The sequence below is a fragment of the Balaenoptera physalus genome (genome assembly GCF_965194825.1).
Source record: "Balaenoptera physalus genome assembly, chromosome: 18".
Taxonomy (NCBI): Eukaryota; Metazoa; Chordata; class Mammalia; order Artiodactyla; family Balaenopteridae; genus Balaenoptera; species Balaenoptera physalus.
In genome coordinates this window covers 77,738,925-77,757,780 of record NC_138899.1, presented here as the reverse complement: position 1 = coordinate 77,757,780, position 18,856 = coordinate 77,738,925, and the positions used below count along the sequence as shown (strand labels likewise).

The window sequence follows — 18,856 nt, the reverse complement described above, 5'->3', positions numbered from 1 at the left end:
TTTCCTAAAGCAGCAGAAAGGGAAGAGACAAAAGTACATTTTGGAGGGAAGTTGAGATGAAAGACCAGCAATAATTTTCTGCTTACCTTTATATTGAAAATATCACCTGTCTGAGAAATTGTGTAGAGTTGTGGATACCTAAGCAGGCTCTCCTGACTGCAACACTGTTCAAAGATTCCCAGAGTAATAGGTGGCAGTGACGTGAAAATCTACATAGGAAACAGACTCTATTAAAAAGAGCTTTCAGTCTGTATCTGAGTTAGTATCGTGCAATGTCATTTTCCTGGCTTTGATAACGTACTGCAATTATTAAAGTACCACTGTGGGGGAAGCTGGGTGAAGGGTACACAAAACTAATTTTGCAAACTTCTGGTAAGTCATAAACTATTTAAAAACAAAAGTTACTTACAAAGAAGTCATTATTGAGACGCATAGATTGGAACAGATCTACCAAATCATGACTTAATTTTTCTAATTGATCCAATCCTTTGATTCAACAGTGTATTTAGAAGCATGTTCTTTAATTTTAAAATATGTGAGGTTTTCCCTAATCTATTGCTGTTATTGGTTTCTAGTTTAAATTCCTGGGATCAGAGAACATATTCTATATGATTTTCATCCTTCTGAATTTATTAAGACTTGTTTTATTGCCCAGTATGTGGTCTATTTTGGTGAATGTCCCATATTCATTTGAGAAGAAGGTGTATTCTGCTGTTGTTGGGTAGTTTTCTATAAATGTCAGTTAGGGCCAGTTTGTTATAAAAGTGTTCAAACCTTCTATACCCTTTCTGAATTTTCATCTATAGTTTCTATCAACTACAGAAAGGAGTATTTAAAACTTTGACTGTCATTGTCAATTTACTTAATTTGTCATTTAATTGTATCAAATTCTGCTTCATTTCTAATAAGTTCTAATAAGCTATGTTATTAGACACTTTACATATTTAGGAATCTAATGTGTTATTGATAAATTAACCCCTTTAAAATTAAGAAATGTCCATCTTCATTATTAGCCATATTTCTTTTTCTAAAGGCTGTTATTTGTGTAATTAATATAGCCACTCCAGCTTTCTTTTGATTAGAATCTACATGGTAAACCCTTTTCATCTTTTTCCTTTTGACCTATTGGTGTCTTTATATTTAAAGTAGGTTTTTTTGTGGAAGTCATATAGTTGTGTCTTGATTTTTTAATCTGACAGTCTCTGCCTTTTAACTGGAGTATTTAGAACACCTGTAGTCAATGTAATTGTAAATATGGCTGGATTTAAATCTACCATCTTCCTATTTTTTTCTATTTGTTGCATTTATTCTTCCTCTTTACCTCATTTCTTGACTTCTTTTGGATTAACTGAATATTTTTAAGATTTTCTTTTATCTCCACTATTGGCTTACTAGTTATACCTTTCTTGTTTTCTTGTTTTTTTTTTAAGTTGTTCTTTAAAAATTTTCTGTAAACATATGCAATGTATCATAAAATTCAAATAATAATATACTCCAGTTCCTCCCTCCCATTCATTGTGCTATAGATACCTACCTGTAACTATAGATAGATACCTAGAGTTATCAATCTATATTGTGCTGTAGTTATAAGCCCTATAATACATTTTGCTTTAAATAGCCAAATGTCTGTTAACATGATTGAAAACGGGGTGGGAGGGTCTCTTATGAATGCCCACATAATTAACACTTCTGTTGCTTTACATTGCTTTGGACAGACCCAGATCTCTTTCTGGTATACTTCTTCTTTTGCCTGAAGAGCTTCCTCTAACATTACAAGTATTACAGGTCTTCTGGTGATGAATTTTCTGTTTTCTTGGTTTGAATTAGTTTTTATTTCACCTTAATTTTCAAAAGACATTTTTGCTGGGTATAGAATTTTGGGTTAATGGATTTCTTTTCTTTCAGATCTTTAAAGATATTCCATTGTCCTCTATGCTAAATGGTTTCCAATGAGAAATCTGCTTTTATTCTTAGATTTATCTTCTGTATGTAATGCTTGTTTTTTATCTGGCTGATTTAAAGATTATTCTCTTGATCACTGATGTTCAGCAATTTGGTTATGAAGAAGATTTCTGTGTCTTTCTTTAGGTTTATTCTTCTTGAGAAGAGATTGTTGAGATTCTTAGATCTGTGAGTTTACAGTTTTCATCAAATTTGACACTTTCAACCATTATTTCTTCAAATATTATTCCTTTACCTTCTTTCTTTTGAAACTCCAAGTTTATGAAAATTAGAATGCTTAATATTGTACCAGAGGAAAGTGAGGCTCTGTTAACTTTTTCTGATTTTTTTCTCTGGGCTTCTCTATTGCTGTGTCTTCATATTTAGTAAATTTTTCCCTGAACTTTCTAATCTACTCTTAATCCCATCCAGAAAAATGTTCATTTCAGATACTGAATTTTTAAGCATAAAGTTCTATTTGTTTCTTTTCTATATCTCCATTTTTCTCCTCATTATATTCATGTTTTCCTTTATATCCTTGAACATGCTCATAAGGTCCTTATCTACTAATTCCATCATCTTATAATTTCTGGACCTGCTCTTACTGATTTATTTTTGACCTTTTATGGATCTTATTTACCTATTTCTTCATATGCCTGATATCGTTTAGTGGATGCAGAAACATGGTGAATTTTGTGTTACTGAATGCTTAATTTTGTTCTTTAAAAACTGTTTGCCTATCTACAGATTCAATGCAATCTCTGTCAAAATACCAATGGTATTTTTCACAGAACTAGAACAAATAATTTTAAGAGGTGTATGGAAACACAAAAGACCCCGAATTGCCAAAACAGTCTTGAGAAAGATCAGAGCTGGAGGAATCACGCTCTCTGGCTTCAGACTATACTACAAAGTTACAGTGATCAAAACAGTATGGTACTGGCACAAAAACAGAAACATAGATCAATGGAACAGAATAGAGAGCCCAGAAATAAACCCATACACTTATGGTCAATCTATGACAAAGAAGGCAAGAATATACAGTGGAGAAAAGACAGTCTCTTCAGTAAGTGATGCTGGGAAAACTGGACAGCTACATGTAAAACAATGAGATTAGAACATTCTCTAACACCATAAACAAAACTAAACTCAAAATGGATTAAAGACCTAAATATAAAATGGGATACTATTGATATTAAACTCCTAGCAGAAAACACAGGCGGAACACACTGTGACATAAATTGCAGCAATATTTTTTTGGGTCTGTCTCCTAAGGCAAAGGAAACAAAAGCAAAAACAAACAAATGAGACCTAATCAAACTTAAATGCTTTGGGCAACAAAAGAAACCATCAACAAAATGAAAAGACAACCTACCAAATGGGAGAAGATATTTGCAAATGATAAGACTGATAAGGGGTTAATATCCAACATATATAAACAGCTCATATGGCTCAGCATCAAAAAAACAAACAACCTGATTTTAAAATGGGCAGAAGAACCAAACAGACATTTTTCCAAAGATGAAATGCAGATGGCCAATAGGCACATGAAAAGATACTCAACATCACTAATCATCAGGGAAATGCAAATCAAAACCACAATAAGATATCATCTCACGGGACTTCCCTGGTGGCGCAGTGGTTAAGAATCTGCCTGCCAATTCAGGGGACACGGGTTTGATCCCTGGTCTGGGAGGATCCCACATGCCATGGAGCAACTAAGCCCGTGTGCCACAACTACCAAGTCCGCATGCTACAACTACTGAAGCCCATGTGCCTAGAGCCCGTGCCCCACAACAAGAGAAGCCACCGCAATAAGAAGCCTGCGCGCTGCAACGAAGACCCAACGCAGCCAAAAAAAAACAAAATAAAATAAATAAATTTTAAAAAGAGGTTATCTCTGGATGATGATAAAAAAAAAAGATATCACCTCACACCTGTCAGAATGGCTGTCATTAAAAAGAACACAAATAACAAACGTTGGCAAGGATGCAGAGAAAAGGGAACGTTCGTACAGTGTTGGTGGGAATGTAAACTGGTGCAGCCACTGTGGAAAACAGTATGGAGGTTTCTCAAAAAACTAAAAATAGAACTACCATATGACCCAGCAATTCCACACCTGGGTATATATCTGAAAAAAACCAAAAACAGTAATTTGAAAAAATACATGCACCCCAATGTTCATAGCAGCATTATTAACAATTGCCAAAGCATGGAAGCAACCTAAGTGTCCATCAACAGATGAATGAATAAAGAAGATGTGGTATATATATATATATATATTGGGTTGGCCAAAAAGTTCATTTGGTTAACGAATATGTTATTCAATAAGGTTCTTGGTGAAAATGAAAAATGTATCTTTTTACTTAAAACCGAATGAACTTTTTGGCCAACCCAATATATGTATACATATATATTTGAATATACACACACATACACACACACACACACAATGGAATACTACTCAGCCATAAAAAATAATGAAATTTTGCCATTTGCAGCAACATGGATGGACTTGGAGGGCATCATCTTAAGTGAAATAAGTCAGACAGAAAAAGACAGATACTGTATGATATCACTTATATGTGAAATCCGAAAAATACAACAAACTAGTGAATAGAACAAAAAAGAAGCAGACTCACAGATATAGAGAACAAACTAGTATTTACCAGTGGGGAGAGGGAAGTGGGTAGGGGCAATACGGGAGTAGGGAAAAAAGGGGTTATTATTGGATTATGTGAAATCATGTATGTGAAACTTGAAAATTGTAAAGCACTATAGAATTTAAAGAATCTTTATTCAATTTGTTAAAATTAAAAATTAAAAAAGAATTGTTTGCCTGTGTTCTAACAGGCAGGTAAGTGACTTGCAAATCAGTTTAATACTTTTGAGGCGTGCTTTTAAGTCTCGTTATGATGGGTCCAGAATAGTGTTTATCATGGGATTAATTCATCCTTATTTTTAAAAGTGTGACTAATTTAAGGAATTTCCCCAATATCCTGTGTAGTAAGTCTTCCCAAACTGGCTGATAGGAATACAAACTGTTCCCAGCCCTGAATGAGCTCCAGGAGTCTAGCTTACTGCTTTCTGGTGGTTTTTTCCTTAGCTTTGGGCAGACTTTCCTCATGCACATACAGATAAATCATCAGCCAAAGGCTCAAGGGGGCTCTCCACAGATTTCCAGAAACACTCTGTCTCTATATTTCTCTGTGTCTGCACCTCTTTTTCTCTCTCTCCATCTCTCAGTACAATTTGTCTGTCTCTGATACTCCATCTGGCAAATTCTAGCCCTCTTGGCCCACTGAATTCCAACGTCTGTATCTTCAATTCAGTAAGACAGGTGGGCTTTCTTTTGGGCCCATCTTTCTTCACTGTGGCCTAAAAATAGGCCTGCTCTCAGAGATCACAGCAATGAGCAGCCTGGTGTCTAATGCCTGAAAACTGGTATTTTTCTGGTATTCTAGTTTTTTTCTGGTAGGAGGGTAATTCTGATAGCAGTTAGTCATGCATGAGCAGTGTAGCAGAAATAATGTATAACCTCTAGAAGTAGTGTGACAACTCATTCAAATTTAGTTATCAGATAAGTAGACAGAGTCTATCTCTGGCATTGCCAGTAACTATTTGAAATGTCCTGGTCCTCATTTTCTTTTTCGTCTGTAAAATATACTTGTAATGGGATGAGATTTAGTATGTCAATATATATTTAATAAGCATATCATTGTATTTTATCCTCAATTGTCCATAATTATGTTTCCCACTGTAGTCCCATTTGCTGCTTATAAAAATGCCAGCATCTATGTTTTCCTTTATTAAAAAAAATAAGATTCCACTGATCAATAGCTGTGGCTAATACCTTCATAGTGACTTTTCTAACCCAGAAGAGAGACACTGCCACTCCCTACTCCTGTCTCTAATGAAACTTCAAAGAAAGTTTATGAGTATTGTCCTCTGCGACCAAGAGCCTGGCAGAGACAACTTTACCTAGGACCTCAGCTTCCCTGGTACAGTGCTCTAGCCAAATACACCCCGGCACTGGCACACACACGACTGTAAATATTCACAGCCCTAGACATTTTTGTACTATTGGGCACCCAATGACTTCTATTCAGTGACTTCTGTCTGTTTTGGAATTTACGCTCCTAGAAGACAGACTTTTAGGAGTTAGGGCACAGAGCATGCAGAGTATAATGTGATTGTGATAATGCATTGCAGGAGAGGGGTCATGATATGCTTGCTGGGAACCTAATTTTTATGCCAGGTTTCCTAACTTCTAATCCTTAGGTGGAATAATAATACAAAAAAAGTAAAACAAAACAAAAATGAAAAGGTGATGTGGGTAATAAGCCAGTTAGCCTTACTATTTAATTTCCATCTAGTTGTTGTTTTTTTTTTTAAGTTTTATTTATTTTTGGCTGCGTTGGGTCTTCAATGCTGCATGCAGGCTTTTGTCTAGTTGCGGCGAGCAGGGGCTACTCTTCAGTGTGGTGCGCGGGCTTCTCATTGTGGTGGCTTCTCTTGTTGTGGAGCACAGGATCTAGGCGCACAGGCTTCAGTAGTTGTGGCACACGGGCTCAGTAGTTGTGACTCGCAGGCTCTAGAGCGCAGGCTCAGTAGTTGTAGCGCATGGGCTTAGCTGTCCCACAGCATGTGGGATCCTCCCAGACCAGGGCTCGAACCCGTGTCCCCTGTATTGGCAGGCAGATTCTTAACCACTGTGCTACCAGGAAAGTCCCTCCATCTAGTTTTTGAATTCAGAATAACTCAAGTAATGGTATGGGATTATTTACTGTTAGAAAATTCCATTAAAATGGAAAATAGTATTTATGATAGGCTTGATATAAAAATTCATCATTTAGTACAAACACAGTGTGATACTCCACAAGTACAAATTTTCTACCAAGAGGTTTAAAAGGACATGGAATTACACTATAAACATACACACGTACACACAGACACAAAGATAGATAACTCTAAATTATGTGTATTAAATGGAATGGGTTTAGGTAGAGTTCCGCAGTTTTTACTTGGCTTAAAAATATGAAAACAGGGACTTCCCTGGCGGCGCAGTCGTTAAGAATCTGCCTGCCAATGCAGGGGACACGGGTTCGAGCCCTGGTCTGGGAAGATCCCACATGCCGTGGAGCAACTAAGCCCGTGCACCACAACTACTGAGCCTGCGCTCTAGAGCCCGCGAGCCACAACTACTGAGCCTGTGTGCCTAGAACCCGCGCTCTGCAACAAGAGAAGCCACTGCAATGAGAAGCCTGCATGCAGCAACGAAGACCCAACGCAGCCATAAATAAATAAATAAATTAATTAATTTAAAAAATATGAAAACATTGTACAGGCAGATTTAAAGAGATTTTGATTATATTATCAATGTACATTGGGTACAAATGTCATGTATACTCTAGAATGATCTGCTATGATTGAAAACACATGTGAAGAGTTTAGGCTTCTGCAGGATGTGTTGCAGCAACAAGGCCCTAAATATGTATTTGTGCTGCCTGCCATGGATGCAGATGAGGGACTTAGATACACTTCCCAGACACAAACAGTGCAGCTCTGCATGCCATCAGAGAGAAATGGAGAATGCTTACCACGTTGTACAAGCCGATGCACCAACGTTCAAATAAAATCTGCCCAGAAAATCCATTAACAAAGGCGAACCAAAGCTGAAAGAGAAGGAAGCCATGTGAACCGGGTCAGGGTTGACCTAAAGATACCCGTATATTTTAAATAGTGGCAAGAGGAGGTACACCTCAGCTGGCAGAACTGTGAGGAAGTAACTACTGAGGAGGCCCATACAATTATTCTTTCATAAATTATGAGTTTCAGATATCACATATTACTGACATTTAAAATATTGATATACTTTGTTTATTACTGGCATACCTATTTATTCCAAAATATGAATTTCTTGCAAAAGGACACTTGCAACTAATCTCAAATCAAGTAATAAGGGTTTATTGTATGTCTTCTATGGGCACAGTTACCACAAATATCCTTTCCCTATCACAGTGTTTCAATTTAATAGCAAGCATATACTGGGCACTTACCATATACACGGCACTGTGCTGTTACTTTAAATGTGTTATCATATTTAATCCTCATGGCAATATGATAAAATAGGTATTATTACTACTTTTATCTAGATTTAAGAATTGTTATCTAGATTTAAAAATTGTGGAAACTAAGGCTCAGAGAGGTTAAATTATTCACTCAAATCACACAACTAGTAAGTGGCAGAGATGGGATTTGAGCCCAGATCCATATGACTCTCAGCATGTACTCATAAGAGTATACATAAGAGTATAAGAGTCATGTACCAAAATATTCATTGCAGCTTTATTTACAATAGCCAGGACATGGAAGCAACCTGAATGTCCATCGACAGATGAATGGGTAAAGAAGATGTGGCACATATATACAATGGAATATTACTCAGCCATAAAAAGGAATGAAACTGAGTTATTTGTAGTGAGGTGGATGGACCTAGAGACTGTCATACAGAGTGAAGTCAGAAAGAGAAAAACAAATACCGTATTGCTAACACATATATATGGAATCTTAAAAAAAAAAAAAAAGGTCAGAAGAACCTAGGGGCAAGATGGGAATAAAGATGCAGGCCTACTAGAGAATCGACTTGAGGATATGGGGAGGGGGAAGGGTAAGCTGGGACAAAGTGAGAGAGTGGCATGGACATATATACACTACCAAACGTAAAATAGATAGCTAGTGGGAAGCAGCCGCATAGCACAGGGAGATCAGCTCGGTGCTTGTGACCACGTTGAGGGGTGGGATAGGTAGGGTGGGAGGGAGGGAGATGCAAGAGGGAAGAGATATGGGGACATATGTATAACTGATTCACTTTGTTATAAAGCAGAAACTAACACACCATTGTAAAGCAATTATACTCTAATAAAGAGGTTAAAAAAACAAAACAAAACAAAAAAACTCTCAGCATTCTAGGAAAAGCGGGGAACTTCCTCACCTTGATGAAGGGCATCTACAAAAATCCTACAGCTAAAATTATACCATGAAAACACAACATGACAAGATACAGGCTGGGAGAAAATATTTGCAAACTTCTGACACAGGACTAATATCTAGAATATGTGGAGAACTCTAAAAAGTTAACAGTGAAAAAAACTAACAATCCAGTTAGAAATGACAAAAGATATGAAGAGACATTTCACTGAAGAAGATATGCAAAGAGCAAATAAGTACATGAAAAGATGTTCAACATCATTAGCCGCTAGCAAAATGTAATTTAAAACTGCAGTGAGATCTTACTACACATCTATCAGAATGGCTAAAAAAACAAATAGCAGTAACACCAAATGCTGGCAAAGATCTAGAAAAAAAGGATAACAGATACTTTGCCAGTGAGAATTTAAAATGGTAAAGTCACTCTGGAAAACAGTTTGGCAGTCTCTTTTAAGACTAACCATACACTTACCATGTGACTCAGCAAATGTACTCTTGGACACTTACCCTGAATAAGTGAAAACTCGTGTTTACACATAAGCCTATACACATGTTAACAGGACTTTATTCATGATGGCTCCAAACTGGAACCAACCTACATGTCCTTCAACAGGTGGAGGACCACACAGCAATAAAAAGGAAAAATGACTGTTCGTGCGACAACTTGGATGGATCTGAAGGGAATTATACTGAGTGAAAAAAATCCAGTCTCAAAAAGTTACGTACTCCATGATTGCACTTTTATAGCATTCTTGCAAGCACCCAGTTGTAGGAAAAGAGAACAGATTAGCCACTGCCAGGGGTTAGGGGTGGGTGTGGATATAAAGGAGTAGCACGAGGTAGATCCTGTGGTGATGGGGCAGGTTTCTACCTTTTATTGGAACAGGTCTGTATCTTGATTACTCTGGTGGTTATGTGAGTCTACACAGGGATAAAAGTGCATAGAGAGACACACATGCACACATACACATACGTGCATGTGAAGCTGATGAAATCTGAATAAGCTCTGTAAGTCGTACCAGTATCAATGTCCTGGTTTTCATATTAACACCTGTATTATACACAGTGTTATCTTTGGGGGAAACTGGGTGAAGGGTTCACAAGATCTCCTGTAAATATTTTCTGTAACTTCCTGTGAATCTATAATTACTTCAGAATAAAATGTTTCAAAACGTATTTCCACAACCAAATTTAAAGCTTACACAGGTATTTTTTAAGTCAGAACGGTAGTTAGAAGATTCACTCCCATATCTTGGCTATTGTAAATAATGTGCCCATCTACAAAAGAATAAAGATGTGGTACATACATACAATGGAATATTACTCAGCCATAACAAAGAATGAAATGATGCCATTTGAGACGACATGTATGGACCTAGAAAGTATTATGCTAAGTGAAATAAGCCAGACAAGAGAAAGACAAATACTCTACATTAACACTTATATGGGGAATCTAAAAAATAAAGCAAATGAATGTATAAAACAAAACAGAAATAGACGCACAGACAGAGAGGACAAACTAGTGGTTACCAATGAGGAGAGGGAAGTGAGGGAGGGGCAAGATAGGGGTGTGGGATTAAGAGACACAAACTACCATGTATAAAAAAAATTAAGCATGCACACATGAAAATAATATAGTATTGTAAATCAACGATACTTCAATTAAAAAACAATACATAAATAATAATTTTTAAAATAAACAAGTAGCAAGGATATATTATACAGCACAGGGGAATACAGCAGTTATTTTGGAATAACTTTAAATGAAGTATAATCTGTAAAACTACTGAATCACTATGTCATACACCTGAAACTAATATAATATTGCAAATCAACAATACTTCAATAAAAAAAGGAAGACTCACTTCCCATATCCCATAACCCTTATACACTACACACTAGAGCAAACATGCTTTTTCAGAAGCAATAAAGGCATGGCAAACTTTCAGAGCCCATGAAAAATGCAGTTATGGATCTCCTCCTGGGTCCATTTTCAGGAAAACAGAGGCCCTGCTGCCGGGCGCTGTGCCAGTGTGGCCGTGAGGACGGCAGCCCGCTGGGGGTGGCAGGGCTGGCTGCAGTGTGGAAGCCACAGCCCCGCTGCCCCCAACATGGGGAGGAGGGCGGGGACGGGTTTCTTTCATGTTATTTTGTTCACGTGGAGACGATGCTGGTGAAAAGTTTTCTCTTTCCACTTGCTTCAACCTCCAGTGCTAAGTGCAGCCGAGACACAAAAGGAAAGAGTGGGCGTCTGCGAGGACAAGGCCCTTCGCGTCCCTTAGTGGGACGTCAGGAAGGCAGCAATAGGCTTGGGACAAGATTTCCCGTGTCAGGAGGAAGACAGCTCAGAAGCCCAGAGATTTCTGGTGCCTTGAATCACCAGGAGGATCTGGAGCCGGCAGAGATGCACTTGGGTTCCAAACAGGATATTTTTTTTTAACCACAGATTATGTCAACAAGTTATCATGATATCATAACAAAAAATGTTAAGCAAAATATGTTAAGTCGATTTTATGTGAGCAAAAGCTTAAAGCAGGATCATGTGACAGTATTTTAAGTGAGATAAATACGAAAAAAACTAAACTATCAAGCTCTATGTCAAAGACAAGATCTAACTCCTCAAGTAAAGAAAGCGTTATCTCCTTTCTTACCTGAGTGATGTATAACAGAACATTCTTGTACAAATGATACAATATGCATTTGGTCACTCGAAACTAATTCCAAGTTCCATGAACCAACAGAAGCTTCTCTAAGTAGCTAAATTAAAAGACAGAAATAATGGTCAATGGAGTTCAAAGGAACCTATCACTTACTGACAAACTCCACAAAATGTTGTTTTCCCACCTCAGCAGTTCCTACTCTGGAGGACAGAAGCAGAATGAAACCTATTCCCAGACAACCTGACATGACTGTTCACTATAAAGGAATTTTTTTAAAGCTTTATAAAATTAACTTTCATCATTAAAATAAATGAATAAACATCACTTTTTTGCCCAGCAAATTCTGCTTGGATTTTCACTTGTCACCTACAAGGCTTTGAATTTAATCTGATCCACATCTAGGACCTTAATCGTGAGAAGGGGGTCAGAATTATTTAATGAAGTAAGAACCTGGAAACAAGAACCTCAGTCACGGATTTTTCTGTCTGATCAAGTCTTATGGGAATCATAAGACTTATCGGAATCACTTCCCCCATTTCCTGTGATAAATATATAAAGAGAAAAAGTAAAATTAAAAAGGAGGTAACATGTGATCTCTGCAGCACGCCTCAGCTGCCTTACCTCATCTATGTGTTCCTTTGCCACAGCACTTTGCACCTTCAAACGAAGTGAGCAGGGCTCACTGCTCACCCACTGCTTATACCCAGGATTCATGCCTAAGATGTGGGAAGCGCTCAATGAACATTTTGGGGGATGAATATTCGGGAGAATTATTCCGCAAAACGAGACAATTCAGTAATTGTGACCAAGAAAATTAAATACTGACCTCAAAGTGGCAGAAGGCGGTACATATGGGAAAAGATAGCCTTTCAAAAAGGACTGCTTGAGAGTTTGGAACATGAGTGTCAGGATGAGGAGGGAGATGCTGAGTCGTGAAATGCACAGCTACGCTGAAATAAGTGAATTCAAGAAGGCGGCCAGCTTTTGTTTTTACCTAGAGTTTGCTATTAAACCAGTCATTACAGACAACACTCCTATTGCCCCAATTTTTAGCTTTGCACTGATTTATTTGCAGGGGGAAAAAAGACATTCGAAGTCAAAGTTGTATTTCCTGGGATGGTTTTAAAATATTAAGAAGTTTAGGGAGGAAGAAACAAATACTCTACTCTTTTCTGCAAAGAAAAAGATCTAGGTTGTGACCAGAATGTTACACGATCCTCTCTGAGGAAGGGAGAGTCGTGCATTGCAAGAGGCAGCAAAGCAAAGACGGCGGCACCCTCGGCTCCAGCCCACCTGAAGGCAGGGCAGATGGGGCGGAAATGGGAGAATGGCCACCACGGCCCTGGGGACAAGACTCATTCTGGGGGAGTCTGAAACAGCCAACACCGCAGAGGACACCCTTCTGCCCAGCTCCGGTCAAAGAGCTGCTCTCAGGTAAAATCGAGACTGAAAAACAAACAAACAGAAAGAAAAACGGATGGAGCTCAAAGTGCTTTCATTAACCTGAAATAGCATTTTAATAAAAAGGGGCCAAAGCATGAATCAGATCAGTCTCCCGCATCAGTGACTGGCTTGGTGAGGCGACTTAGGGTGGGTGGAAGGAAGAAAAGAAAGCCTGGAATCCTATACCATCTGCCTGATCACAGCTGCGGCTGCAATTCTAAACCCTTTTAATATTTGGTATAAAAAGAGAACACTGGAATTACCTTCCCTAGAGAAAATGGTGAACAGATATTCCCCGGGGGCCCAGGACACCTGATTCCGGCCAGCTGTGTGCAGCTGGAGTGTTTACTAGGTCAGTGTTTACGGCACATGTAATTGCTGAGCCCACAGGAAGCATGCATCCCAATGGCATTGAGCAGTGAAGGAAACAGGTGAGTGTGGTGTGAACACTTCTGTGTTTACAGACAGGTGCTTTGATGGTCATCCACTGACACTTTCCTTAACTCAGACCCCTCGTACATAGGAGCCCCAGTTTTTCCGTCTATAAAACCAGGACACTTAATCCATGAGTAAGGAGAAGATTCTAGAACTGACCTGATTCAGATACTGAGACTGTATGCTTTCCATCTATGTGGCAGAGCCCTAACAATCTATGCTGTTACCACTCTAGTTTTAGGCATCCACTTACCTTTGGACAGACTACTAAGTCAGCTAGCCTCTCAGGGAGAGCCACCATAAGAACAGCCCCGCAGGGGTGGCCTACCTGGAGGCCCAGGGTTATTCCTAGGGAGCTGCTCAAGAATTACACGTGGCTCCTGAGTCCAGCAAGAATGACAGTGTTATTGTTCATTGCTCAAATGTGATAAAAAAATTACATCTATTCAAAGCCAATATTAAAATTTTAAGACATTGTTCCAAAATATCTTAATTGTTCATTAAAATATTCTTCAAAAGTAAAAATATTAAAATGTAGAAACAGGAGGTGTTCTCGTTAACAGCAAAGGATGGCGCATAAACATGCAGGAGGTTTAAATCATAGGACCATGCACTCTTCTTAAACACCTTCCAAAAAATGCGACAGCCACTGTGGAGGACAGTTTGGCAGTTTCTTACAAAACTAAACATACTTTTATACATACCATACAACCCAGCAATTGCACTGCTTGATGTTTACCCAAAGGAACTGAAAACTTCTGTCCACACAAAAACCTACACACTGGGACTTCCCTGGTGGCACAGTGGTTAAGGATCCACCTGCCAATGCAGGGGACACAGGTTTGATCCCTGGTCCGGGAAGATCCCAAGTGCCGTGGAGCAACTGAGCCCATGTGCCACAACTACTGAAGCCCGCGTGCCTAAAGCCCGTGCTCCGCAACAAGAGAAGCCACTGCAATGAGAAGCCCACGCACCGCAACGAAGAGCAGTCCCCGCTTGTTGCAACTAGAGAAAGCCTGTGCGTAGCAACGGAGACTCAATGCAGCCAAATAAAAAGAAACCTGCACACTGAGGTTTATGGCAGCTTAATTCATAACTGACAAAACTTGTAAATAACCAAGATGTCCTTCAGCAGGTGAATGGATAAACTGTGAAACATCCAGGCAATGGAATATTATTCAGCACTGAAAAGAAATGAGCTATCAAGGCTTAAAAGATTTGAAGGAACTTTAAATGCATATAACTAAGTGAAAGGAGCCCATTTGAAAAGGTTACGTTCTGTGTGATTCCAACTATATGACATTATGGAAAAGGCAAAACTATGGAAACAGTAAAAAGAGCAGTGGTTTCCAAGGTTTAGGGCAGAGGGAGGCATGAACGTGTGAAGTGCAGAGGATTTTGAGGGCAGTGAAACTACTCTATGACACTGTAATGGTGGATACGTGTCACTGTACATTCGTCCAGACCCACAGACTGTACACCACCAAGAGTAAATCCTAATGTAAACTATGGACCTTGGGTGATAATGACCTGTCAGTGTAGGTTCATCGGTTATAATACATGTACTGCTCTGGTGGAGGATCTGATAATAGGGAAGGCTTTGTGTAGGGGGCATGGGGATATATGGGAAATATCTGTATTTTCTGCTCCATTTTGCTGTGAAGCTAAAACTCCTCTAAAAACACAATTTTTAAAAATGCCTGCCAAGAGGCAGTGTCTCCTTTAAAAAAAAAAGGAAATAGGGATATTTTAAGTCTTTACCAAGAGACACCACGAAGCAAAGCACACAGTACAGACTGGAGAGACTGGGGACTTGGAGGTTATATTAGTAGAGCTACAGAGTCTCAGTGGCAGCAGTTTTGCCAACTCCAGAGCTGGTAATGGGAAGACTTTATTTATGCCAAGTGCATAAGGACAAAACTAAAGAGAACCCCAAATGTTGTAATAGGAAAGAATCTTTGTATTCTATTGCAAGCTCAGCATTAGAGGGATGTCGCCTTGAAGCTTAAATTATACATGATGGCCCATTTCTCGGAACCCTGCTTCCCAGGTAATGAGCATTAAGCTAAAATACCTTTGTTTGGCTCACAGGAAACATCCTGACCACGCTCACCTGTGAATGACTGCAGGGACGAAGAAATTAACACATCCCCTCCAGAGGCTGATGGGAACCAGGAAGTGTTTGACTTCACTCCATCCCCTTTCAGCATAAAAGAAGCCTGAATTCTAACCCAGGCAAGGTGGTTCTTTGGGACACAAGTCCAGCATCTTCTTGGTCTGCTGGCTTTTCAAATAAAGTTGCAATTCCTTGTCCCAATACCTTGTCTCTCCATTTATTGGCCTGTATGTGGCGAACAGCACGAGCCTGGCCTTGGTAACCAAGTGCTGGTAGTTTCTTACAGAAAGGAGCTTAGAGAGTGGGGTAAACCTCGGGGGGTGGATCCGAGGTCTTCAACACTCTCCATGCCCACCTGACCACCCACGCCGCTGACCTGTGCGATGGAATAATCCGAGTTGTTGGTGGCCTGCATGCCCTCGTTCCCACTGATTCCCACACCCACGTGGGCTGTCTGGATCCCTGATGGCCAGGGTGATGGCCTTTACATGTTCCTTAACCATATCCACTATCTCAGCCTTCTGGAGGGGAGATAACCTGAAAAAAAAAAAAAAAAAAAGACAAACGACCATGTTTTAGAGTTTGTTTTGGTTCATTTTACTTCATCCTGTTCTAAAAGGCTTTACAAAGGAGTCAGCAATAATCTACATACAGCCACATTCAAATGGCAGTTACTGGTAAATTTCCCAATTCATTAAGTAAGCTTTTTACAGATATAAGAAAGTTCCTACCTACCCCCACCAAAAACAAAAAGCAAAGTAAAAAAATAAAACCAAAAAAACACAGAGTCACTGCTTTAACATCCCCAAAGAAATACACAATATTAGTTGCCCAGTTTACATGGAGTTTGCCATTTTCCCCACCACTACCTGTTGTCTGACGCTGGCCTGCTATATTAATTTACATTATCTACATACGTGAGAGGAAGAAGTGGAGGGCTACTATTTCTGAAACTGTAAGAAGGCATGTACCCAAAGACTGGAACACAGAGTAGCCTCTGAAAATCAAACTACTTGAAAAATACAAGGAGACATAAAAACGAGAAGGTTATCAGTCGAGAGAGTCAAGGTCATGCTGTGGGAACAACAGCAACAAACAAAAGCTAAGTGACTTAACAAAAGTTTGTTTCTTTCTCATGTGATGTGTCCGATGCTGATTAGGGTACGTCACTGATACTTTTTTTTCGGAGACAAGCTAAAGAAGCAAATTTTATATTCCTAAAAAATTTCAGAATAGCAGACCTTATCTACCCATAAAATATTTACAAATATGCCAAGGAAGGAGGGCAAAACTTTACCTCTTATTCATCACTCATTTATTCATTCACTCAGGAAGCTAGACACGTACTTCATCAAAAATGATAAGGGCACACAAGGGTTTTATATTCTAGTAAGCAAATGACCTCAGTTATCATTCTCTTCCCACAGAACAGCTCCTAAAAACTAATTTAAATTTAACCTTTTCAAACTTCAGGTGAGATTATTAAAAACTGAGGAGAGAGAAGGGTTCCCTGATTAGAACACACTCCAAATTTTAAGGTAGAAGCACTGCTGGTAAAAACTTTTGCTTCATAATGAAGAGAATATAATGCATTACCATCACTACATTGTAGGTATAATATGAAAAGTTTCTGAAGTAGAGGATGTTAGAAACCATTTGTAAGCCTAGTTCCCATCAAGAGATACTGGTTCTTTTACTGAAATACTTGCAATGATAATAACTTCACCATTTAGACTGATGATCACTTTCATATTTAGACTGTGATATTTGTGGAGGGGAAAAAAACTAACTCAGTTTGATTAATCTCAAGTCTGACTCTTCATGTCTTCATTCAATCTTAATTCCATCCTCTTGACAACCAAGTTCTCCCAATATCAGGGACCAACCCAATAAGCCTTCTCTGCCCCCTGCCACACACCCTCAAGTCCCTCAAGCACTTCTTCGTGCAGTTCTGCACCCTTTACCAAAGCTCCAAGTCAGCTCTGACCAGTTAAGAAGAGAATTGGCCTATTACTATTCTGATTCTGGAGCTCCCCACCCATGTATGAAAATACAGCCTAAAATAATATTAGTCTTTTAACAACTATCTGTTAGTTGAGTTTCAATCAATAAAATATTTTAAGTCATGTTTCCATATGTGGGCATTAAGCCAAATCTCCCTAATCCTGGAATTGATTATACCCAATTGATAGTCTTTACAGTCATGTCTGGAAAAGTTCATCTTGTCATTCTATTGGCTGAAACAGCACAGAAGTTCCAAAGTGGTCTATTTCACAATATCTGAAGTAAGGGGGAGAAATCTACTAGGGATAGAAAAAAAAAAAGTCAATATGCTATATAATGCAATAAGAAAACATAATCCTAAAACACAGTAGGAATTCAAAATAGACACTAAACAGCTAATTCCTACCCTTTTCAACTGAATAGACATTATTACTTCCCAAAAAAATCAAAGAAACTTCTGACAACTATAAATCAACAACAAACAGGATATCCCAAAAGAAGAATGTAAACTACTAAATAATAGAAACTCTAGGGATGAAATAATATACTATACGAACTTCAGATCTGAGATGGGAAAAGAAAGAATCAACTAATCTGAAGTTAGACCAGTAAAAAAAAAAAAAAAAATCTATTCCAAAGAAGAAAGGGAGGAAAACTGAAGAAAAATGCACAGTGCCACAGCTCTCTCGTCAACATCGAGCATTCAATCATATATGTAATTGGAGTAAAGGTAAAGGAAAACAAAAGCAGCAGAAAAATACTTGCAGAAATAACGGTTGAAAAACTTTGCAATTTGGTTAAGACACATTAATTTAGGGATACAATGCATCCAAAGTGGAATAAACACAGTGAGAGCTACACTTAGTGGCAACACAGGCGTACTGCAGGGACCCAGTGGCCAGGAGAGAATGTGGAACGCAGCAGGAGGAAGATGACACGTCACACACAGGGCGACAACGATGAGATGACCTGCCCGTCAGGGACAAGGGGGCTGGAAGACAGCAGGACAACAGATGCAAAGTGCGGAGAGAAAAACACAACCGAGTAAGGTATTTACCCCGACGACAGATGTAAGTTAGAAATCAGTAACGGAAGGAAGACAGGAAACACCTAAATGTGTGGGAATTAAACAACACACATTTAAACAGCCCACGAGTCAAAAAGGAAATCGCAAGGAAAATGAGAAAATACTGTACCTTGAACTAAATGACAACATATCAAAATGTGTCAGCTGTGGTTAAATCATTGCTTAAAGAAATATTAATAT

The 18,856-nt window shown here is 38.8% G+C and overlaps 1 protein-coding gene across 4 annotated transcripts in view; it reads right to left on the bottom strand.

Annotated features, from left to right (window-relative positions):
- LOC309647867 (phospholipid-transporting ATPase IB-like) overlaps positions 1–18,856 on the bottom strand; it is a 75,926-nt gene that overhangs the window by 35,528 nt on the left and 21,542 nt on the right. Inside the window, exons 6-11 of one of the 4 annotated variants that reach the window (XR_014256330.1) lie at positions 15,962–16,122; positions 12,885–13,037; positions 12,042–12,130; positions 11,583–11,688; positions 7,542–7,616; positions 87–209 (exon numbers count right to left, since the gene is read on the bottom strand). Coding sequence is in view for 1 of the 4 variants with exons in the window: in XM_082435774.1 (XP_082291900.1) it covers positions 87–209; positions 7,542–7,616; positions 15,962–16,000 (237 nt within the window). In the remaining 3 variants the exon portion in view is untranslated. The remainder of the gene's footprint in view (positions 1–86; positions 210–7,541; positions 7,617–11,582; positions 11,689–12,041; positions 12,131–12,884; positions 13,038–15,961; positions 16,123–18,856) is intronic. The other 3 variants (XR_014256331.1, XR_014256332.1, XM_082435774.1) reach the window with 3 other exon arrangements.